We start from the raw sequence: 25,113 nt of genomic DNA, 5'->3' as shown, positions 1-25,113 counted from the left end.
AATAAGGTGCCTAACAATGATGGGGTAAGAAACTGTAAGAATGAGAAAAAGACCAAGAAAAGAAATACGAAATATGTCAATGCTTGGCATATTAACCAGTAAATAATATCGACCCAATTCTAACTATTTCCTGAATGGCCAGTAGTCTGGCCATTTAATGGTCAGGGACTGACCCCATGTGGCTGTACCGTGAATTACAGAACGGAAAAGATCAGCCAATAGTCGCCTGGGTAGAGGATGGAATTTATGTGTGTGTAGTGATAACATGTCTTTACTGGAGGCTTCTCTCCTCAGATAAATTTAACGAACTGAGGCAGTACTCACGGAGGATTTAAGAACCAGACCCTCAGAAGAGAGTGGAGAGAGCTGTGCCAAGCCATGCTGAGGCTCCAGGCACAAGGAGTCCCTTTATTCCCATGCCAACCACAAGACTGTTATGAAGGAGGAGGAGGTAAGTCTGGCTTTGCTCTTGTATGTCAAATGGATTGGTGGGAGTGCCGGAAACCCTAAAGCTTGGAATTTGAGTGCCTGTTTAAAATGAACAAATAAATTTAACTAAAGAAATAAATAAAGTTGTTATATTTTGTGCTGGCATTTGGATAGTGGTACTTTGTGTTTCCAACAGGAAGAGGAGGTGACAGGTCTAAGCCAGTTCTCGAAGGACAGGAAGAAGCTGATTGGTTCATCTCGAAACTCAAAAAGTAGGAGAGGGAAGGGGGGATTATTTTATTATACAAGAGTGCTTGTTTGACATACTTGGGATTTCCATTTAAGCGACAATCAAGGAAACTATTTGAAGATTAGATTTAAAATGTAGATTCAGCCTACATTATTTCACAGCAGGCACATTTAGTATATGCTTGACAAAATATTTGTTAAGACAAGTGGCGTCATCAATCTTTATTGATAGAAAGAAGATTAAGGTTTTTTATGTCACACAAAATATATTTTTTATGAATTAGAAAGGCCCTAATCGTTGTCACATGGTTGGCCTATTTTTACTTTAAGCCTATTGTCCCAGCTTTAGCAGTTCGTATTCGCTTAAAAACATTATTCATTTATGTATGTGACGTTTTTATTTTTTATTTTAAAGTACAGCAGTTCTCCAATTCAGCCTAGAGATGGCAGCACAAGCCTTCAAAAATATAGCTTCAAACAAACACTCAGGGTGTCAAACTTATGCTTCTGATAAAATAATAGATATATTTATGCATATATGTGTGTACATATTAGTAAGTATACCGATATTTGATGGATAAACAATAACCATACACTTGTATTGATTGTTAAAACAGTGCATTTAATGACATGGGATGGGTACTACTGGAAACATTGATTATAAGTGATAAGTGAAAAATCATTCAAACAAACACAATCTGTGATTCTGTGTTAACTGTTTGTGTATAACTCTATTTAGACATAATAAATGTAACTCTTGTACACTTGGATCTCTGTGGCTTCTTCATTTCTGGGGTAACACTCTCACACACACTCACACACCCTAACTCACACACACACACACACACACACACACACACACACACACACACACACACATCAACACACACAGACACACAAACACACACGTGAAGACAGCATCATGTGAGTGCAAGATGCAAGCAGCACACAAACAAATGGCGTGGACACAGGATCTATTTTAGTGAACCAGTCACAGCAGCCCAGGAATCTATATATCTACCCGCTTTGTGTGCGTCTGAGCTCAGAAAAACTACCAGTCACAAACGCTTAGCAATAAGGTAAGAGTTTCTCAGTTTTCATTTTGAAATGACAATCAAGCAATTTAAAATATTAATTTGGGGATCAGTTTTGAAAGTATGAATGTATGTGAACAAATACATAAAATGTGATTGTATTGGCTCAACAAATACATTTTGAAAAATCGAATCATTGATTGAATTCATTGAATTCTACAATTGGACATCCATCATGGCTTAGTTGAAGTGCAACATTATTGAAGTTTGGTCATCTCTTAAGGCTTGAGTTCCATGGTAAGGAAGGCAGTCACACTGAGCAGCTGCCTATGACCTTGCACTGAGTTCTGAGACGTTATAAATACCTGGAGACTTTCTAACATTCATGTGTTTCTATTAAGCATATATGTCTTAAAGACACTTCTCATCATTTAGAAAAATGAAAGCAAAAACTTGAATTCAACGTCACAGCCTTTTAGCCTACTCAACTAACTTGATTATTCAAATTAGTTCCATCAACATTTGAAAATACATTGACATGTATTTTCACATTGAGATTATGAATAATCATAATTTGTTTTTTTAAAGGAACTGAGAGGAGACAAAACAAGCTGGCACCATGTCTGAAGCGTAAGAAATCAACTTCATATTTTTAAGACTGCATTCAAATTGAGATTAACATATTTATCCTCAAAAAATTGTAACTTATTCTTGTCAATTATTTTCCCTTTCTTTCTTCCCCCCTGATTTCATAGTCCGGTAAGTTCAAATAAGTTGACTATTATTAATATTATAATAATATTCCTCATACATTAAAGTTTCACCTTTCTGTTTAGGGTCAGAAAGCAAAGCCTAAAATATCTGCATCTCGAAGACTGTTCTTGAAGGTACTATGTGTGTTTGTATATATGTGTGTGTGTGTGTGTGTGTGTGTGTGTGTGTACACGACGTGTACATGTGTGTGCATGTGTGTCCATGTAAAAATCCCATGCCGATGATAACTGCTGTAATTAAATGTACTAACAAAAAAAAAAAAAACTGTAGCCTTCAGAGATGTGATTCTGTAACATAATACGTGTTGTGCACCAGACCAAACTGATGAAGAGGGCCATGACCATGCTAGTCACCGACAAGGAGAACAGGCGGCTGGAGCGAGAGAGAGTCCTGGCGGAGAGAGTTCCACCGCTGCAGCTGTCAGGCCTATCCGTGCAGGATCTGCAGGTACAACATCTACAGTACAACAGCCATATATTCAAAACAATGTACTATGTCCCTACACCTTTTACCTTCATGAATGAAACCTCCAAACACAGTGTTGGGTTGCTCTGTTGGTTTCAGTAAGAGTTATGTATGACTGACAGATCCATGTAACCGATACACAAAGTTGTTGAGATTCTCTGTGGGTTTGATGACTTGACGACAGGCCGACTGGAGCGAGTTGTACTTAATATAGAAGGCCGGAGAAGGACCTACAACAGGTCAGGTGGATAGGTGAGATGGACAGTTGACGGGGAATGCAACAGACGCACATGATTTTGTGTGTGTGCGTGCACACGCATTTGCAATTTTCTTTTTCCATAGGCCAACAAGCACATTATATGAAGGTATTGGGCTTGTTTAAGGACTGAATAATAAACATCTATATATATATATATATATATATATATATATAGATATAGATATAGATATAGATATAGATAGATAGATAGATAGATAGATAGATAGATAGATAGATAGATAGATAGATAAAGATAATCACTTTAACAAGATATTACTGGTGATTCTATCCAATGAATTCAAATGTGACACTGTGGATTCAATCAAGTAGCTTTATTTCTCACTCTAGCTATTACATGTCTGTCCTGTGTATATAAGAACCTTTTTACTTTTGAGGGAGTTAGCACAAGCGAGATCTAGGAATATAAATAGAAGGGAATGTGAAACATGTGACTGTTCTACTAATGTAGAAAAATACTGATTAAAAGCCTTTGCTTTTGTTTGGTAGACCGTTTTGTCTTGTATTGTATATAAAAGGCCTAGGTCAAAGGTCAAAGAGGCATCCCATTCTGAAGGACCCATTCTTCTTTTCACAGAATCTCTGCAAGGAGCTCTCCCAGAAAATTGATGTGGTGGATGAGGAAAGATACGATATTAATTCAAAAGTGTCCAAAAGCGAACTGGAGGTAATAGTTATCTCATCATGCATAAAACATGTATGTAATGTGAAATGTAAAGTGCATAGAAAACTTTAACTGTATTACTATATATGTTTTAAAGTATAACGCGTATGCTTATATGCAAAGCATAAGTGCATACATACATACATACACGCATGCACGCATGCACGCATACACGCATACACGCATGCATGCATGCATACATGCATGCATGTCTACATGCATGCATACATACATATATACATGCATGCATACATGCATGCATGCATGCATACATGCATGCATGCATACATGCATGCATGCATACTTGCATGCATGCATGTATGTATGAATGACGGTGTCATTCATGGGTGACACCGTTGGGAATCGAACCCCTAGCCCTCTCTGTTAACGCCTGCCGGTAACAGGTCCAGGACCTGTCCCAGAAAATCGGGGATCTGAAGGGAAAGATGAAGAGACCCAACCTGAAGAGAGTGAGGGTGTCCGCCGACGCCATGCTGGGCGCCCTGCTGGGGTCAAAGGTCAAGGAGTCGGTGGACTTCAAGGCCAACCTCAAGACAGTGAAGAAGGAGGATGAGAAGGTAAGAACTAGGGGGGGGTACCCGAAGTGTTATTGGTGCAGTTGTATGCAACTGTTGTGCACAGAATGTATTTGTTTGTTTGCTGTGCTACACAAGGTTTCCACACGAGGTCGCACGTTCAAAGCCAGCCGCCATCTTGGTGATTTTCACCATTATTACCATAATAATAGGAATCATAGCAACAGTTTGCTCGGTTATTGTCGTTTTCTTCATCAAGACGTAACAAGATGGCCTTGAACTTCTACTATTTAACTTTTTGAAATCCTCCTATCAGTGTTTGACTCCTATCTTTTGTCCATGCCCCCATAGAAAGAAGAGGTCACTGATTGGCGTAAGAATGTGGAATCAATGTCTGGGATGGAGGGCAGGAAGAAGCTGTTCGATGCTGCATAAAACTGACGTTTTGAGGAGCCCAGTTGTTCACTGTTCTCTGTGGGTGAAACTCAATGAATCATGAAAGTGCTACAATGACTGATTCGTTAACATCCCAATAGATACAGATGTGTGCGTGGAAGTGTCCCATTTCCACTTGTTATCCTCATTACTCTAGGGGTCGTACATGTTTTTGAATGTGATGTGTTGTAAACAATATGCATAATTGTATTAGAAACAATATCTCATGTTGATATACATTGATGATGTGTAGCTTCAGGTACTGCACAGTGCTGCTGGCCCATGTTTGCAGATGCACCTCTCTTACTCATCATCTCATCTTCTGTGTGGAAGATGGTACAAGGTATTTTGGTACAAGCTGATCAGTTCTTTAACAATGACGAACGTATAATAGTATTAAAATATCATGAAAAAAAAGTTGCATTGTATTTTAGGTGTGTTTTGGGTCTGCCATTTTTGTGTACAAAAGGGCAATGCTCATTCCATCTGCAGTTGATATATATGATTGTATGTTGAGTTATTAAAAAGCATATGATTTAATTCGGTACCAATGTGTCTCTAATATAATAATAAAAACAATCATGAAGACGTTTGTTCAAAGGTAGTCCCATCCGTGAATATTTTTCCATAACAATTTCACTGAACCTCAACAACGTGAACATATCGTTCAATCTAGCAACTATCTTTATTATTTTTTTACAGCTATAACGGTTTCACATTTGAATAAGTTGGCGATGATTCTCAAACATTCTGTTTTTTTTTTTTGTTTAAGCAGAATAATATATAACAGCATTATTATTATTTGTATTCTACTGAATAATCTTCCGTTGGGTCGTAGTGATCCAGAATCAACCCAAAGTTCACAGCCACTCAGCCTCCCCCTCGTCACGGCGGTTTCCCCTCTGACATAACCACACCAACGTGACCCGTACCCTTCTCCTAGTTTGGGCATGAATATAAAATTAGCGCCGCCCACTAGTCTGGTTTGCAGTTCTGATTGGACAATACAATTCACACTCGTAAGTCTCCGCTTTTCATCACTGGACCGTTTACGTCTCAGTATGTACAAATTGTAGGCAGACTCGCTGAAGGTAAGCAATGTTTAACGCTATTCAACGAGTGCAAACTCCGTAGTAAAAAAAAAAAAAAAAGGTTTCCTTGGCTAAGAAAACAAAACAAATCTATTGCGATCACGTTAAGCTGTGATCAACACGTCTGTTTACAACGGAACGAATACGGTCTCGTAGCTCCTGCAATGTGGTCTCTTTTATAACTCAACATGTAAGTTAACGTTAAATACTCATTTCATAAGATTCCGCATGTACCGTTAGCCTCTAGTTTTTCTTTGCCGCTTACTGCTGGCCCACTATGGGGGGCAGCGTGTATACAAGCATGGCTACTCAGTGATACACGGTCCACAGACTGACCGCAGATCATGTTGACGATACTGCCATCGTTTTCCTTCACTCTTCTCTCCTTTTATTAGTAATTGACCATGCTACCTCCTGTCGATCAAAACCCCAGGTTTCCTCTATCCGCTATCGGGTGTTCAGATGTCAAAATACAAAGTCATCCTGCTCAGACATGGCGAGGGGGAGTGGAACAAAGAGAACCGCTTCTGCAGCTGGGTGGACCAGAAGCTCAGCACGGATGGAGTGAAGGAGGCCCAGGCGTGTGGCCGCCTCCTCAGGGAGCAGGGCTACACCTTTGACGTGGTATTCACCTCCCTGCTCAGTCGATCCGTCCACACGGCCTGGCTTGTGCTTGAGGCCATGCGCCAGGAGTGGGTCCCCGTGGTGAAGTCGTGGAGGCTGAACGAGCGCCACTACGGCGCCCTCATAGGGCTCAACCGTGCAGAGATGGCCCTCAACCACGGGGAGCAGCAGGTGAAAGTGTGGAGGAGGAGCTATAACGTCACACCGCCACCCATCGATCAATCCCACCCGTACTACCAGGAGATCTACAACGACCGCCGGTACAGCAACTGCGACGTGAGCAAGGATGAGCTGCCCAGGGCGGAGAGCCTGAAGCAGGTACTGGACCGGCTGCTGCCCTACTGGGACGGGACGGTGGGGCCGGAGATCCGGAGTGGACGCAGTGTGCTCATCTCTGCTCATGGGAACAGCTGCAGAGCTCTGCTGAAGCACCTGGAAGGTATGTCTGCTGTTTGCATCAGCTCAATGGAGGGGGTCCTCTATTGTTTACATTTGCTTTTGTCTGTTGTTGTTGTTGTTGTTGTTGTTGTTGTTGTTGCTGTTGTCGTTGGTGAGTGGTCTGAATGCCTTTTGGTTTTCGAAAGTTGAGTATGAGTACAGCAAAAACACACCATGACCCCGAAGAGAGGAGTCGGTCACCAGTGTGAACCGAAGCCCATTTAGGGTGAAAGGACAGGTTTGAGTTCCACAAATGGAGGGATGAACTTTTGCAGAAAAGGCCAACGAGTTTATGTTTCATGTATCTGTTTCTATGCGATACACTTTGACCTTTGTAAATGGCCACTGGCGCACACAGTCACTTTCCACTCACTTTATATCTAGGCTGTTATGTAATATCGTGCAGCCAGGCTGTGACTACAGTTTCCCTCCTACAGCTCCCACAATTTGTGTGTGGGTAATATTATGAAATGTATTAACACAGCTACTGTGTTTCTTCTTTCAACACATGTTGCTCTTTGTGCATAGTTGCATTCAGGACACCAGTTTTGTAGGGCTGATCTATTTATCTTTTTTAAGCGATGCATCATTAAAAATGTATGTCATTTAAGGGCTTTTTGTTTGTGCAGCCCTCACAGTTGCAGCATTAAAGCACACAGTATACCACCAGGTGTGAGGGTTATTAGCCGTTACAAGCCGTTTTGCAAATCTGCCTCTTCTGACATCACAAGTGGGCCCACCTAGATGTATGACTGATAAATGAGCAACGTTTGCTACAGTCCACTGGGAAGGCTGGTAGACTGATCTATCCAGCACAAATCTAGGTGGACACGCCCACTTGTGATGCCCGAAGAGGCAGATTAACAAAACGGCTTGTGAAAATCTGACACACCCTTTTAACCCTATAGCCAATTTCATAAATACAAATTCTTTGCCTGGGAACTCGCCAAATATGCAAGCTCATGTTTTATTTGCTCTGGCATTCGCGCCTGGACGCATCCTTTCAGAAATCTTTCTGTCAGACCTGGCTGGGGCCGGACCAATCACAATCGTTTACGTAATATGGGGTGGGTTTAATACGATGACGAAACAGGGGAGCACTGTATGGGAGCCCTGTTAAGACATTTTCTTAAACAACCAAGATGGCTGCCGCTGATGTGTCACACCTCAAGTTGCTATTATCTGTTAATTGCGATCCAATTGAATCCTGAGGCATTTTGGTCTGTGGCTGTTGATATTGCCCCCTGAAAACTGAAAAGGTGCTTGACAAAATACATTTTGCAAACTGGTGACGTAAGGCTAATTCTAATTCCAAGAAAACCAAAAGAAAAAAACGACACCAAATCAAACAAATCTGAAGCAGATGTTGGACATTTGGCTTATAAATTATATTTCAACCAAATTGACAGTCATTCATTTTTCTCCATCCATCAATTGCTAACTCATCACAGCAACTGACCTCACCGTTCATCCCGACAGGCATATCGGACAGCGACATCGTCAACGTGACTCTGCCCACGGGCACGCCCGTTCTGCTGGAGCTGGACGAGAGCCTGCGGGCGGTGAAGCCCCGTCAGCTGCTGGGAGACCAGGTCAAGATCCAGGCGGCCATCAAGATGGTTGAGGACCAGGGGAAGGTCAAGCCCGCCGCCTGAACACAATCACAGGCGCTACGCCGCTTTGCCATGTTTTTCCTTCTAGGGATTCATTCATTCGTTGGAAAACAAATGAAACGTGAAAGAAATAGCAGCGATGATGGGCTGTTTTAGGAGGAATCTAAGGAATCAGGATGTATCGTGAGGATCCTGATCTTTCAGGAGAGTGTCGTGTTGGGGTAGGCTAGGGTGGTGGCGAGGGGGTTTGACTCCCAAAGGAGAGCATAACGAGTCCTTCCCCTTCCTGTAGGCATCGCTCTGCATAACCTCCAGCTGTAAGTCCTTCTGGATAGAAGTATCTGCTTTCTTGACTAAATCTTTAAGTAGTAAGGGTCAAATGGATTGGTTGTGGATTTATTTAGTAGTCTCTCAGACCTCCGATCAAAGGACCAATGGAGCCACGAGGATGGTACTGTAGCTGTCTTGTCACTGTGAAGACAAAATGGGTTTGGCTTGAGTAGAAGCTTCGGTAGCGGATCTTACTGAAGACACCATAGACTAAGCTAAAACAAAGCAGCACTTACGTAACACATGGGACAAGTGTAGGTGACGCATTTATCATTCATTGGGTTTTCTGTTATGCAAAGATATTTGAAAGCTTTTAACACAGATGCACTTTGTGATGATGCCTAAAACAATGTACTAGGATGGATTGGCTTAGAAGAATATAGCTTTTTAAAAAGTTTCCCAATCAGAGTATAGATAATTTGATCGTTTGTTTAGGAATACAATCAATTGACTAACTGTGCACTGCCAAAAAACGATTGATGTTTGTCTGAATGAGTGGAGCATTTCCTTCTTTGCTTCCAATCTAACTATGATTGACCATGAATTTAGCTTTTTTTTATGTGCTTTTTAATTGGAGTAGCCAGAAAGCCTTTATGCTTCTAAATATAGTGCCTACATGTGACTTATCAACTCGGCTTAGCCCTGTCAGATTGGTTCATTCCAATATATTATATATTATATATTTCTATTTTTTAGGAGCCAAACAGACATTTAAAAAGTATTGACCCCCTTCCAAACTGTATTCCTAGTTCTCATTGAGATTATAACCATGTACGGTAGGCTGTTACAGGCAGAAGTTGTGTTATTTATTGTTACTGAGGGATTTATTTTGGGTTTTGCAATTTGTGTGGATACTACTGGGGAATCTTGTGTCATGCAAGAGATACTGAAATATATTTTATTTTGGATACATTAAAACGATATATAATGTGTATATAAAGTAAGCTACTCTTGTTTTAGACTTTGGCTATGGTAATGGTTATGGTTGGTTTAACACAATGTTAAATAACAATCAATATCCTCTTTGGTATTTTGTACTAAATTCTGTGATTTTACATCCTTTTTCTGTGGTTTTGTTTTATTGCTGATTGAATAGAAATGTATAGAAGACAAGGTGTTTTTTTGTGTGTGTCTGTTATTTGCCAACAAGTACTGTAAGCCACATCGTTGTTTTGTAGTTCCTAGTCATGTATACTGTGTTTTAGTCAGAACTATGGTCAGTATTCACATCACAACACATCAATTACTGTAGGATCCTCACTGTTCTCACCAAACGTAATGTTATTGAAGCACGAGGCATGTTTAATTCAATAAAAAAAAGTACAATGTTGTCCATTGAATTTATTTATATAATGTATCCACTGTGAAACCTAGAAAAGTACTGACCATAGATATTAGATACTGTGATGATATTCATCACAGACATTGTTGGGATTTCTATGTATCTTGCTGGATGTGAAGTATGTCGCTGTTTATTCACGGGGGGTAACTAGTGGAGGCTGGAGGACAGGAGGGGCTGCGCGTGCTGTGGGAAGTGGTATAAAGCCCGCGACTTTAATCATCCGTTGACTTCCACCGAGCAGCCTGCAGTCCGACTGGTAAGTTCATTTATCCATCATCATCGATATATCCTTTTACTTTACTTTGCTATTCAGTCCCTTAAATTAAGGCCTAAATCACAGACGCCTGTTCATCGATGTATTTCGATTATTTGCAAGTTTTTAATAACTTAATGAGTGTTAATGATGAAAATCTTAAATATTAGCAAGGGTAGCTCACTGGAGCCATATGTGGACGTGTCGTTTTTACTTTGTAGGCCTATTTACTTTTTAAGACCTGTCTGACGGAAAACAACAATGTGCATTCAATGTATCCTGAGCAAAGTGTTATAGCTAGCGATGTTCAATTCCGATATCAACTATTGGGAATCGATTACAGCTTTGATGTTCATTCCCTCTCACGTTGGGCTATATAGGACGATGCTGACCAGATAATTTGTAATAAGAAAGCAAAACCAGCTAAATTCCGTTTTTGTAGTTATTGATAACAAATAAAATAATTTTATTAGGTAGATATATAGCATGTTATTTCAATTTGATTTCTTTCAAATGGCCTCTCCTGGCTAGATGAGCAGGAAAGGTGTGGCAGGATATTGTAGTGGCTGTTTCCCTCCCAGTCAAAACATACCGGTCCAATCTCATATGTCCACACTACCTACCTGTGTCTAAATTATCTGTGAGTTTCCTTCTAAATAGCGAATTATAGAAACGTAGAACCTAAATCAAACCCTAAAACCATGAACATGGAAGACTGCACAGTGATCATCCTGTGTGAAACCAGGGTATTGATATCATCACACAGAGACACAACACTTGTTTTTGGTATACAGGGAAATTAAGAATTTGTTTTCCCTAATCATTATAAACTAGCTGACATTGGAAATCTGCCTATGTCTCTATCTCTATATATACCATAAAAAGGTGCCATCTGCCTGTTCAGTAGGGGACATGCCAACTGAGTGTCCCCTTCCTTAGATGGTATTGAAGATTGAGTCTTTTGAACCACACTTGGTTGCTGTGTGCGTGTGAGCATTGGCTTTCCGACTTACTTGATTCCTTGTCCAAGTCTCCTAGGGGATGGGAATGTGTTTGGGATGGCCTCCAGAGGAAACTCAGAGCATCGCTCCTCCTTCTACTGTATGTGGAGTGTAGCCAAGGTGGACCTGAAACACAAGTTTGGAGCATATTTTCATTATGGATTGTTGTCATTCATAATGGTGTGTAATCAGTGTGTGACACCTATGTAACACCATTTCAAAACACAGAGAAACATGATCCGCTGTGGTTTGATGCTGTGTTGATTGCGTACGTATTGACTGTCATGACATCCAAACTGATGACAACGTATTGTTGTAATGTATGAATGTATTGCTATATAAAGCATATTTCGTTTTTGTCAGCCGCCTAGATGCTGAATCAAACGAGTCCTCTCTTAATAGTGAATAAGGGACATGGTGACCACAATATGTTTAATTTTTCATAGCACAGACAGCTCTTTTGTCCTATGTGTTGTTGGTTTGAGGCCAAAGAGATATGGACTCTGCTAAGTGAATATGTATGTGAAGCTCTGATGGGAAATGGTTACAAACATGGTGGGGAACAGGGTTTTTGCTCTGACATTTACTTTGTATCAAAGGTCATTTCGGTCCCTTACTTTAGTATAAACAATTGTTAAAGGTTAGCAATACAGAAATGCTTAGGTCATTTTTTGTGTCAAAATACGAGCCTGTAAAACACAATGACAGACAATAGTTATTGTTGGCTCAAGAAAATATCTACATTTAGATTATTCTGTTCTTCATGCATTTATGGAAAAGTGATTTGTTGTAGACATAATGGAAAGAAAAGTTATTCTTAGGTTGCTGTTAGCTTAGCAGCAGGTATTTCCCAGAGTAAACAACATGTTTCTGTTTTGGACGTTGCCAAAGTTGGGGAGCTACGCTAACGTGGTGCTAACAGTGTTGCGCTCTTCCTTAAAAGGAGGCGTAGCAGCGCAGCATCCCAGTGAACTGGCGTAGGGAGGAAGGAGAGGCCAACAGCCTCTCTGCATCCACGTACACTCCCTGTGGCTCCCTCTCTCCTCTTACAATCCTTCAGTCTCCCTTTCTCTTACAGTCCATCAGTCTCTCACTCTCTCTCTCTCTCTCTCTCTCTCTCTCTCTCTCTCTCTCTCTCTCTCTCTCTCTCTCTCTCTCTCTCTTTCTCTCTCTCTCTCTCTCTCTCTCTCTCTCTCTCTCTCTCTCTCTCTCTCTCTCTCTCTCTCTCTCTCGGTCATCTTACAGTCCCTCTGGCTCTTTCTCTCCTCTTACAGTCGCTCCTAGTAAAAGCATTTCAAGCCATTTCGCCCAAATTTTCCTTGTTACGTGTGCATATAATTACAAGGAAATGCATCCCTGATCCATTCTCACAAGTCAGGACCATCCCCATCCTAACTGTGCCAGATAATACTACTATAGGAAACCACAAACCTCCTCCAGTCGCCCCAGAGAGCAGGTCACTCTGTGCCGCCCGGTCACTTTGCCTTGTAAACCGACTGGAATTCCTGTCCTGGCCAGGGATATTTCTTTTTTTGTGTGTGTTTTTTTTTTTTTAAATATACATGACCATATTTGGTCATGCAAAGCTAGCTGCCGAGGCCCCTTGATTGATTGCACACGCCTCTGTGACAAGTGTTTGGGAGAGCGTTGAGTTGTTTTCCTCCATGTATTGAGACCCAGGTTTGAGATGATAGTATGCCGATTGGATTTGTCTGCACTACATGATGATGATTAATACAACATTATTATAATCATATGGATTTGTGGAGAAAGCAACCACCATGACATTAATCAAATATCAACTTTGGGGAGAGGAGGGATACATATATTCCTGTTATGAGAGAGAGAGAGAGAGAGAGAGAGAGAGAGAGAGAGAGAAATGATGAGAGAACTGTCAAGGGAATACATTATATTGTAATACAAATTACATTACTCTCTTATTTTCATATCTTTCATGCCATATTATATTGATGTATATATATATATTTATATACACATAGTAAAGTCAGTGGCCAAGGAGTTGGAGCAGGTAACATGTGAGTAACATCTGGAACATCTGAAATGTGCTCTGAATTTAATGTTTTTCACATTACAAAGAAAAGAGAAGAATGTTTTACTGTGCCCTTTGAAGTCCCAGTGTTTAAACCGGCAGCAATCCATTTTAAATACCGTTTTTTATCAGACAGTATACAAACAGCATATGGTGTATACATAGAAGAAGGACTGATGTAAGCATTGTGCTTTAGGTAAAGATGCCAAATCCGGTGATTAATCAGGGTGAACATCGTCCAATGAGACAGTTTTACAAATATACTTATCAAACAATCGGTGGGAGTTAGTGCAACGTATCTCTTTTTAATGGACACTGCTTTGTGTAGTGTCATCCATCCATCATACTTTAGATTCTATCAACAGGGTCCTAGATTTCACCCTTTCTCCTCAATTTTTCTCCACACATTTTAAAGCACTTGGAAGGAAAATACTTCTAGTACTAAGAATCAGTTGATTCAAATTGTTAGTTCCTCTAGATCTAGATGATTTGCATATTAACCCTATGATGTCCATTATTAATCTTAATACTTGATATTTTCTTGATATTGAAGGATATTTTGGCATATTTAATAATTGAACAGAACATCGCTGCAAAGTCACTGTACGACGGTTATAATTCATCTACATGACACAGAACGAATTGGACAGTGTGCAGGGTTCTAGCACACCTCCAGGGTTACATATTTGATTATCTGTATTAACCTCAGACCAGAAACAAAGTCACTTGTGGAGTCTTTCACCAATGTTAGGAACGTCTGGCCAGTGTTAGCGTCTGCCATCAGTCACTGCATAAAGAAAAGAGAGAGAGAGAGAGAGAGAGAGAGAGAGAGAGAGAGAGAGAGAGAGAGAGAGAGAGAGAGAGAGAGAGAGAGACAGAAAGAGAGTCTATGCCAGTGTGAGTCTGCTGTCAGTCGGTGCATTAAGAGAATAGAGAGACAGAGAGAGAGCTAGAGACGAAGAGAGAGCGAAAAGGAGAAAAGGAGAGAGAGAGGCGTGTACAAGGTTCAGGGATGCTGATGGAAGTACGAAAAAAATGTGAGTGAGTGTAGCAGCATGTGCCATCTTTTTCCTCCATCACGTGCTTAAATGTAAACGAAAACGGCCACAGAAAGGAGTGCACTGAACCAGGGCGACGCAACGTACCCAGAGAGGGTCTAATCAGACCCAGATGGTTGAATCATAATCCGTCATGTGGTAATGATTTGTGGGAATGGGGACAGGAAGACCACAGGATGTCCACAACACATATAACACGCCAATGTACACAAACCGGGAGATTAGCAGAACCGTGTGTCGTTTATGTAACAGAAGACTTGTTTCCTGATCCAGGGTGTATTGACCAAGGCGAAGACCAAAGGCGCGGTTTACAGTTTGGCAGAAAATTAGGGAAGAAACTCCATCGTTTGATAATCTAGCCAGCTGTTTGAAGTGTCAACACTGAAGGAATATAGGGGTCGATGGGCGGGGAGTTCTTCCCAGCCTTGAAAGGTCTGAGTGCGCGGAGAGAGAGAGAGAGAGGTGGGGTTTATAATTGGTGGATGAAAGGTTGGTGTGGAACGACACACATTTCTATTCAACTAATCACTGTCCTGCCAGCCCTGGATGAGCGTGTGTGCATTAATATGTGTATGCATGTTTAATGTAGTGTGTGAATGCCCTTAATGTAAATGTGTGTGTGTGAGTGTATGATTCTGTGGTGCTTGTGTTTGATTCCGTGTGTGTATGTGTTCGGTGTGTGTGTGTGTGTGTGTGTGTGTGTGTGTGTGTGTGTGTGTGTGTGTGTGTGTGTGTGTGTGTGTGTGTGTGTGTGTGTGTGTGTGTGTGTGTGTGTGTGTGTGTGAGAGAGAGAGAGTGTGCATGTGTGTGTGAGGGTATGCATTTGTATGTGCGTGTGTTTTGGTTGGTAGGTCTGTTTCTGCGTGCGTGATGCTTGTCTGTGTACATGGTCACACAGGCCTCTATGTGTGTAAGGGGGTCCACGAAAGACCATTAAGGCAAAGAATGAGCCTGGGGACAAAATAGGGGTTGGGGAGGGAGTCACCACTGGCCCTGGTCCAAGACCAACAGGACCACAGTGAGACTCTGACATGTCTGAGAGCTGCTAGCCAGTGTCTTGCCTGGTTCAACACATGGGTCCATCATGCCAAAGGCGGGGTCCCCCAGAAGCACAGAGCTACCTTTGTTCCATCACCCCCTGTGTAAAACGAGGACCAGGAGCAGTGATGGAGAGCAATGAGTGAGCTGCAAGGGTCTTCGTTGTATGTGTCTCATTTATTGGTTAGACATGACGTTGATTTGGATAATGAGGCTGACGAAGATGATGTTGTGAGGACAGTGGTGGTGATGATGATGGGGATGTTGTGGTAGTGGTGGTTTTGAGGTTGGCGATGGCGGTGATGGTGGGGATGAGGATGATGATGATGATGATGTTGATGATGATGATGATGATGATGATGATGATGATGATGATGATGAAGATGATGATGGTTATAATGAATGCTGATGTTAGTGTGTTGAGACTGAGTGTGTTGAAGCCTTCCCCGACAGCAGTTGGAAGTCTTCTATAACAGGGTTAGGAGAAATACATGTGTGTATTGGCCGGACACAGGACTGTCCAAGCACTGAACACTGGCTAGGGTTGGTTCTTGTGTTTGTTTTTGATTGGTTGATAGAAGTGGTGGGGTTGGGACTACAGAGAATGAGCTGGAATGTAGCTTCAATAGACAGATTGGTCTGCCAAACCAAAAACAACCTAGCGGTTTCAGCACCAGTGTCATTGTTTAATGCATTAGTTCAGCATGATGTCATTACTTAGTTATAAACAATAGTTATAAACAATGCAATATTTTACAAATTAAATTTGGAAAATAGAAGGCACCAACTAAAACTTGCAAGTGACTACATCATCTAACTTGTCCAGTTTCATGAGAATTTGTCAAGCTAATGTAGATATTTGTGTGTGTTTCTGTAGCCGTTTACAAGACAAATAACAAACTTTACTAATGGCAAGCCAGCAACCGCTCTATGTCAATAAGTTCCGTTATGTTGCGAGTTGAAGTGCAGCAAAAGTGTGGCTCCACTGCCTTATATGGGCAGTCACTTCCAAGGTCCACATGAAATATAAACTGCCATGCAATTGCTTGTATACCATAATGATGGCTCAGTCAGGCGAGCTGGTGGGGCTCTCTTGAGATCGTGTGTCCCGTTGGACACATTTAACTGCATGTCCTCATAAGGTTAAGTATGCATGTAAAACTAGCTATACTCACAGACTTTAGCCTGGTCTAATATCTCAATGGGAAACATTTCCTTGTTTGCTTTCTGTGTTAAAGTGTTAAAAAATAGGACAAAGTGAATACGGTTTGTGCATTTGTGTGTGCATGTGTGTACATGAAAGCGTCTTTTATGCATTCTCTGCCTATCTGCAAATTCAACAAAGACAGAACGACAGACATATATACACGCCGACAGACAAATAGAGAGACAGGGAGATAGATAGTCAGATAAAGACAGAACTGCTTCCATCAAGCGTGAACAAACTCATTGTAATCTTCCTTTGATGAGATTCCCTTTGGTTTTTGGATTAATCTTGTAGAGTTGACTATTGTGCTTGGATAATTCTATTCCAACCAGCTGGTGCCAATAACTACAGCTGCGGTCGAATCGCATTGGGTTGTAATAGCTCATCTGAGGAACCAGCTAGATACTTGCTACATAGATAGTTTGCTTATGTGATTTGGAAGCAGTTTAGCATAAATACGGTATCAAGTTAGATGCTTAATTCATCATCCAATATGGTGTGTATGAAGATGGATTAAATTGTCAGATCAAGTGATGAAAAACCAATCAGTTATGTTATAAACAATTCTCCAGTACATCTGTGATGGATTAAATGAAACACGAAAGCTCATAGCAAAGGGAAACAACCCGTGCATTGTATTTCCTTATTTAAATATATTACAATTTCTAGAGAAGAAAGTCTTGGTTGCTTCTGAAGAAAAGGAAGAAATACTTTCCAGGCTTTCTGAAAACCTACCAAACTCAATTAGAACCTAAACTATTCTATGTATATAACTACATTTGCATATTTGCAGGAAATAGTTTTAGATTTTAGATTAGTTTAGATTATTTTATTAGATTTTTGCTAGGGCAGCTTAAATTGCAAGTGGAAAATTAGCATGATCATTGAATAAAAGGTGATGCTTTGAAGTGACCATCATTTAGATACTTGCCCTTTCTCTCAGTACTCCATCTTTGAGCGAATGGTTTCACACCTGGTTCAGTATGTTAGGCACATTATCTCTTATCTATTATCCAACGCGCACAACCACACACAAAGTCACAACATGAATTTATACAAAGAACATTTGTCAATATGTTCAAGCATTTATCAGTGCATCTACAGTACAGCCATGGGCCATCAGTACAATGGGGAGGTGTAAGGCAACAAGATGCCCAATGGAAGTTGGCCTTGGGGAAGTTTGTGAAACAAACAGCAACACATAGCTACATAGTATTAAGGATGCCAAGGGATCTAGAAAGAGGAAATCAAATAGTGGACATTGTAAGAACAGTGAGGGAGAAGGAAGGAATACAGAAATGCAATCATTTGCCAGAAGAGGAGGAGCTGATATGGAAAATGAAGAGAGGGTAGAGAGAGAGAGAGAGAGAGAGAGAGAGAGAGAGAGAGAGAGAGAGAGAGAGAGAGAGAGAGAGAGAGAGAGGGCTTTTCCTTTTCTGGTAGTTAAACCTGCTGGAAGAGTAAGCAGGAATTAGTTGGGCTGCGGAAAGAGTCAGATACAAACCAGACTGCAGAGGATACAAGGTTGGCGCATGGAATAAACCCAGACACTGCTAAGGTACTGTAGAACAGGAGACACATTACGCTTGGTAGATGTTGTTGATGTTGTGAATACCTAGAGTAGTGACGTATCATTTGGACTTAAATTAGAATCATGGAGAGATGATTGATTAGTCCATTCATTTATTGTTCATTTTGTTATCGCAGAATTTGATTTAATCATAAATGTTGTTTTTACATTGTCAGTCTTGAGTGTAAAGGTATAGGGGTGCAAAGGTATCAGTGTGTAAAGGAGTGAAGGTGTAGGGCCATAGTTCTAAGGTGTGAAGGAGTGAAGATGTAAAGGTGTGAAGCCCTATGTCAAGGTCTAAAGAAGTGAAGATGTAAAGGTGTGAAGCCAGGGGTTTTCAAGTGTAAAGGTGTGAACCTAAATTTGAAGGCGTAAGAAGGTGAAGACGTAGAGGTGTGATGGTGTGAGGCCAAGGCTCCCAGCAGTAGTGTCTAATGGTGTGGCGGTTGTGTGGTTTCCAGTGAGAACGCCAGCAGAAGCTTTGAGGCATCATGGACGATGACTTTGACCGACGCATGGAGCTGAGGAGGCAGCGGAGGGAGCAGATGCGCGTCGAGGGAGACGGGTGAGTGGTCCGGTCATCCCTCACATAACACATGAACGCACACACACACACTAACTCACAGACACACTCATACATACACACACACACACACACACACACACACACACACACACACACACACACACACACACACACACACACACACACACACACACACACACACACACACACACACACACACACACACACACACAACCATACACACATACACATACTTGGAACATGTTGATAGGAAAGTTGGCTGTAAAACCGAATGGCCCCACGAGGACTAATAAAATAATGTGATTCTGAATCTGAATCTGAACACACACACACACACACACACACACACACACACACACACACACACACACACACACACACACACACACACACACACACACACACACACACACACACACACACACACACACACACCGTAAAAGGGTAAGATTTGCCTTTGTCTCACCTATCCCAGTATTATTGAGTGTATTGTATACGTCTGTCGACTGTCTGTTTCTTTGTCTGTGGCGTCTGCCTCATTTTCTGCCTGTCAGTTTATGCTTCCTCTTGCATCTGAATACACACACAGACCGTTTCTGAGACCGTCCAGACCTTGGTCAGAGAGGCGAATGGAACAGACAAGAGTCGGAGGGTGTGCACATGATTCAAGACTAATAGGCTGCTTTCTCTCTCTTTCTCTCTCTCTCTCTCTCTCTCTCTCTCTCTCTCTCTCTCTCTCTCTCTCTCTCTCTCTCTCTCTCTCTCTCTCTCTCTCTCTCTCTCTCTGTCTCTGACCACCTGTGTCGCCATTTGTGTGTACCTTGGTCCTCCCTTTTCTCGTGGACACATTGCTGACTGACCAGCAACCTCTAACCATAATCATTTGAGTGTAATGACATGGTCTCCTTATCTCAAACAAAACAACCTTATGCTGTTCATCCAACCCCCAAACCCCTCCATCTTATATGAAGAATGTAACACACATGGAGTTCATTCGTGATAATAGATCCTCATATGGAAGGGGACTGGTCGAGAAATGTTTGAACGACTAGTTTGCATGCTAGGCAGATCAAAGAAGACCTTCAATAACGAAAGGTCGAACAGCAGAATCTCAGTACACAGGCAATACCAATTTGTTCTTCTGTAGGGAACCAGGGATAGAACGAAGATGAGAAACATACCCCAAAAAATCATCCCAAATGTGTACACTTGGAACATGTGGATATGAAAGTGTCATCCTAATCCCTAGTGTGTTGGCTGCTCTGCGCATCACACCACACAGCCATGAGGCATGCGCTACAGGGCTATTCGTGTAGTGTTGTGCATCTGGCATCCCTTATTACACGTTGGGTTCAGCTCCACTGAAGCCGTAATGTGGTACAGGACTGAAGAGGTGAAGCAGAGTGCTAAAGTACATTGATCATGAAGTCGTCGTGTTCACATGATCAATCAACCTAACCTCACTTAATTCTCTTCCAGGCTGTCTGCCACAGCGTAAGACGTCTTATCAGGCTATTTTACGGACTTGCTGGGTTCAAGAGTGGCATGCCAAACTATTTTCTCAGAGTTTGGTAGCCAGTGGGCCTTGCCAGCCAAAGCAAACCCTGGCATGTCTGGCTGTATGGCTGATATCTCTTCTGGTCCGCGGCTATAAAACACAGAAAAATATTGTTTTGACTGGCAGTGTTTTAATTTATTTCAGGGGCGAGGCATTTTGTTCCTTGTTTTGTTGTTTTGGACTCTGATATCTTTCATCTGAGTGATTTGTCCCGGTAATCAGCTGAAAGTGTGTGGGTAATGATCAGCCAATTGAGACTATAGGGCTTGTGCATCAACACGTCCGCTCGCAATGACGGCCTCCATTTTGGAAGCATAGCAGCATTGGAGTGTCAGTTATTATGACGGTAGTAATGCTTTTTAGGTTATTGTTGATTGTCTAATGATTTGTCATTACTGGGAGAGGTTGTTCTGTTTGAAGCTGCCACAGCATTTCTCATGCGATATGGGGCGAAAGTTTTAGTCTAGGTTTCGGTTTTTATATAAGTTGCTTTAGGATTTTGAAGTGCTACACTTCCCTTCCTCTCTGTGTCCTCTCAATATGGAGTACAACAACAAAACATCCTATGATTCATTCTGATGAGGAAGCCCGTTAGAGACGGCTACAACTTTACTCACCCGAAACGTGAGCTGCAATCATGCACCCCTTCCATCAGTATGCTTCATGTCTCAATGCTAACCATTATGGGAGTGGGGTATAAAGTACGGTAGGCCTCTTGCTTCGGGGTAGAGTAACCCCTAATTGAATTACTTCCACGGTGGACGTGGCTTGGAAGAGCATCCGTTGGGTTTTTTCCGCCCCATTTAGCGCAGCGTGTTCTGTCTCTACGTTCAGAGACAAAGAGGATTCCTGCGGTCGCCTCCGCCGTATTCATTCTCTCCCGCAACATCTGCAAAACATTTTGTGCGTGTTTTTGTGTGTGTGGAGACTCTCGGGAAGAGCTGGAATAAATGATACTGGTTGCTCTGTCAATGGGCCGTTTCAAGATCTCCCTGGCCGCCTGGTCAGGGCCGGTGGGGCCTTGAGAGACAGGGCCTGGCAGCGCTGTCTCGCTGGCCCTGGACCAGACTCTTACACTGCCAGCCAGTTCAGCTGCAGGATGTGTGCAGACCGAATGCTGGAGAACCTTATGTTCCCCAGTGTTTTATTTGGAGGTTATCATGGGGGGCTCTGATACCGATAGCTCTCTCTGGTCACTGTTTCAGTGTTGTGGTTTCTAGTATTGCATTTTAAAGGATGGATCTATCCCCGATACCTCATGTGTATGTGTATATATATATATCAGGGTTTCCCACAGCACTTTACAGCTTAGGTTGCTGCCAATGCAAAAGTTTAAATTGCATAAATTCATTGAATGTTCTTGTGTCAGTTGTTATTTTGACAATGTTGTTTAGCACTTTACTAAATATCTCTGGGAACCCTGTGTGTGTGTATATATATATATATATATATATATATATATATATATATATATATATATATTATGAACTGCCTTGCATTTCAGCTTTTTGGTTTCCATAGAAACATACATCATTATCATTATCATATCATTATCATCATCATTAAGTATCCACTTACGCTCACACTTACATCCTCTTTCCCATTGGCTCAGCGTGGGCGGGGGCAACGGCGAAGACGATGAGGAGGCCTCCCGGGAGCGGAGGAGGCGCGCCAGGGAGGAGAGGAAGAAGACGAAGGACCCGGAGGAGACTGGGGCTGAGGCTGGGGAGGTCATCGACACCAACAGGTACCACCATGGTCTCAGGGTGGAACCGATTTATTCAGCATTGAAACAGAAAAATCTGCAGACGATCACATCAAAGGGTAACTGGAGCTTACGCAACAGACCGGCTCTTAAGCTCACTTTTGTATGTACGTGTGGCCGCGTAAAGTTCCCTTTCGCTGTAGGTGCCACCGAAAATATATACTCTTAAGGAATCATCCTCAAAAGCATCCCTCACTGATTTAAGAACACCAAGCTGTCCCATTTGTAGGCAGTGCAATGTCCACAGATTAAGCCTGATTGCAGCATCTCCGCCCCACTGCCATGCGAATGACGTCTTTCTCATGCTCTCACAGTGTGACCGAGACCACCACCATGGAGACCACCCTCTCCAACGAAACCACCGCGGACCACTCCACTTCCAACGAGGCCGCAGACGCTGACACCACCCCCGACGACGACGCTGCTGACCCTAGCCCCGACACCGCCGCCGCCGACAACGCCCCCGCCGCCACGGAGGGAGGCGACACCGATGACCAGGTTCTGCTGGACCGCCTCGCCCAGAGGGAGGAGCGCAGGAAGAAGAGGATGCAGGAGGCCCTGGAGAGACAGAAGGAGTTCGACCCCACCATCACCGCCAACGGCATGGACGAAGAAGCGCCTAAAGAGGAAGCTGCTTCTGGACCCGAGGTTGTGGCGGAGGTAAGGTTGTACACGTCATATGTACGTATGCATTATTAGTGCTTGAAGAACCAGTTGGGGAATGACCAAAGACAAAGGTGTGGATCTCTGAGCTCAGTATCGTAGACCAACCGTATTTTTTTTGTCATTGTTTTTGCAAAAACATGAAATGCTCGTTACCTTCTAGGAGGAGATTAAGGAGGAGGTTGTTGTAGCATCAGACCAGGATGTACAGCGGTCCGTTTCCGGAGAGGCAGACGAGGAGAGGGAGAAGAGAGAGGAGGAGGAGAAACAGCAACAGGAGAAGGAGGAAAGGAAGCGGAGAGAGGAGGAGGAGGCGAGGCGACAGAAGGAGCAGTTGAAGAGGGAGGAAGAGGGAAAGCAGCAGGAGGAACAAAGGAGGAGAGAACAAGAGGAGCAGCAAAGAGAAAAGGAGGAGAGGCTCAGGAAGGAGGCCGAGGAGAAGAAGAACAAGGAAGCGGAAATGGAGGCGAAGAGGAAGGAGGAAGAGCAAAACCGGAAAAAGGAAATGGAAGAAAAAAATAAGGAAGAGGAGCAAAAGCGGAAAAAGGAATTGGAAGACAAGAAGAAAAAAGAGCAGGAGGAAAAGCAGAAGAAGAAGGAGCTGGAGGACAAGAAAAAGAAGGAGGATGAGGAAAAACTGAAAAAGGAAACGGCGGACAGAAAGAAGAGAGACGAAGAGGATAAACTGAAGAAGAAGGAGGCGGAGGAGAAGAAGAAGAAAGAGGAGGTATCATAGCGTGTCTTGCATTTTCACCAATTGCAACCGGAGCACCCTGCACAACTCAAACGTAGTCACTGGTTTACTTGGCCCGACACATTAATACAGGCTTTGATAGAGGGACTTCGAAGCTTCCGGACAGTTTGAGTGTTTGCGCTGGCATGCTCGTTGGTTTGGCCGCAGTTCACAGTTTGCTCACTCTGGCTTTGCTTGCCAGTTGTGTTAGGGACGTGCGTTCATCCATCTCATATCACCATCAGGCACAGTGTGAAGCGTTGTGAGCACAACTCTCCGTTTCCTTCACTTCACATGAACCACTCTGTCATGGCTCTTTCCGGTGCTTCGATATTTGATCTCTCTGCAGATGTGGCCATTGCTTTCCAGCTCAATTAATCCTTTTCCATTTCTTGGTTTTCTCTTCAAAGGAGCAGAAGCCAAAACGACTTGGTTTCAAGGATAAGGTAATTAGTAGGTTGCGATAAAACAATGAATGTCACATTTTTGTGTTCGACAAAACTGTTGGTTGTTTTTATGGTTTCTAACATCAAATTTCTTTGTCAGCTTGAACCAACCAAACAGACTGGAGCCTTCCCTGGCCTCAACCATCACAAACCAGAGCCCACCCCGAGGTTAGCCTTGCTGGACTCCTTTGGTCATGAAAATCCCACCTTGATGTTCCAAACGTGCTAACACTTTACAATAAGGGGACATTAATGAGCCATTCCTTAACATTAGTAAATGCAGTATCATAGGGCTACGGGTTAGGGTTAGTGGGTAAGGGTAAGCCTGACCTTGTTAAATAATGTGAAATACATTTCTTAGTTAACTTGAACACCATAACTTTAGCTAAACACTATTAGTAAATGATTACTAGACATTAGTTAACTGTTGATTATCTGTGAGTTAAGGGTTATTACTGAATTAAATAATAATAACCTTCCCTCATTGTAAAGGGTTACCCCAAACATTTAAAACAATTCTGTATGTGTGTGTGTGTGTGCGCGTGCGTGTGTCTGTGTGTGAGTCTTTGTGTGTGCGTGTGTGTGCTTGCCTTTGCGTGTGTGTCTCTTTGTGTGTGTGTGAGTGTGTTTCTTTGTGTGTGTGTGTGTGTGTGTGTGTGTGTGTGTGTGTGTGTGTGTGTGTGTGTGTGTGCGGGCCTGCCTGTGTGTGTGTGTGTGTGTGTGCGTGGGCCAGCCGCGACAGTGCCCTCTCCCCGGAGGAGGCGGAGCGGCTGGAGGCGGAGAAGAAGCTGGAGGAGCTGAAGCGGCGACGGGACAACGCGGAGAACGAGGAGCTGGAGAAGATGAAGCACAAGGCGCAGCAGTCCGGGGCCGAGCTGGAGGGCCTGAAGAAGAAGAGGGAGGAGCGCAAGAAGGTGCTCGAG

General features: G+C 42.6%; 3 protein-coding genes across 13 annotated transcripts in view; all 3 read left to right on the top strand.

Annotated features, from left to right (window-relative positions):
* Positions 1-1,555: 1,555 nt before the first annotated feature.
* LOC115550290 (troponin I, slow skeletal muscle) lies at positions 1,556-5,463 on the top strand. The gene is made up of 8 exons (XM_030365161.1): positions 1,556-1,757; positions 2,301-2,342; positions 2,468-2,471; positions 2,549-2,599; positions 2,802-2,933; positions 3,806-3,895; positions 4,297-4,470; positions 4,780-5,463. Exons 2-8 carry the CDS (start codon positions 2,332-2,334, stop codon positions 4,861-4,863), a joined length of 546 nt encoding a protein of 181 aa, XP_030221021.1. The 5' UTR covers positions 1,556-1,757; positions 2,301-2,331; the 3' UTR covers positions 4,864-5,463.
* A 380-nt stretch (positions 5,464-5,843) lies between these two features.
* Positions 5,844-10,289, top strand: bpgm (2,3-bisphosphoglycerate mutase). 4 transcript variants are annotated; one of them, XM_030365155.1, is made up of 3 exons: positions 5,844-5,954; positions 6,388-7,017; positions 8,496-10,289. In XM_030365155.1, the coding sequence occupies exons 2-3, from the start codon at positions 6,417-6,419 to the stop codon at positions 8,669-8,671; spliced, it is 777 nt and encodes a 258-aa protein (XP_030221015.1). In that variant the 5' UTR covers positions 5,844-5,954; positions 6,388-6,416; the 3' UTR covers positions 8,672-10,289. The 4 variants fall into 4 exon arrangements, with proteins under 4 accessions (XP_030221015.1, XP_030221016.1, XP_030221018.1 ...); XM_030365156.1 differs by having other exon boundaries at positions 5,848-5,954; positions 6,350-7,017; XM_030365158.1 differs by lacking the exon at positions 5,844-5,954 and adding an exon at positions 5,964-6,144.
* Positions 10,290-10,445: 156 nt separating this feature from the next.
* The window catches only part of LOC115550286 (caldesmon), a 24,476-nt gene continuing 9,808 nt past the window's right edge, over positions 10,446-25,113 (top strand). For 6 of the 8 annotated variants that reach the window (XR_003977880.1, XR_003977878.1, XR_003977879.1 and 3 more), the window contains exons 1-8: positions 18,294-18,466; positions 18,940-19,043; positions 22,196-22,330; positions 22,663-23,008; positions 23,175-23,738; positions 24,155-24,190; positions 24,291-24,358; positions 24,924-25,113. The exon at positions 24,924-25,113 is cut by the window's right edge and continues 54 nt beyond it. Coding sequence is in view for 5 of the 8 variants with exons in the window: in XM_030365153.1 (XP_030221013.1) it covers positions 18,970-19,043; positions 22,196-22,330; positions 22,663-23,008; positions 23,175-23,738; positions 24,155-24,190; positions 24,291-24,358; positions 24,924-25,113 (1,413 nt within the window). In the remaining 3 variants the exon portion in view is untranslated. Of the gene's footprint in view, positions 10,558-18,293; positions 18,467-18,939; positions 19,044-22,195; positions 22,331-22,662; positions 23,009-23,174; positions 23,739-24,154; positions 24,191-24,290; positions 24,359-24,923 lie in introns of those variants that run through there. The other 2 variants (XM_030365151.1, XM_030365154.1) reach the window with 2 other exon arrangements.

This window comes from Gadus morhua, chromosome 9 (genome assembly GCF_902167405.1).
Source record: "Gadus morhua chromosome 9, gadMor3.0, whole genome shotgun sequence".
Lineage (NCBI taxonomy): Eukaryota > Metazoa > Chordata > Actinopteri > Gadiformes > Gadidae > Gadus > Gadus morhua.
Note: the sequence above shows the minus strand (reverse complement) of the source record. Positions and strands in the feature narration are given on the sequence as shown.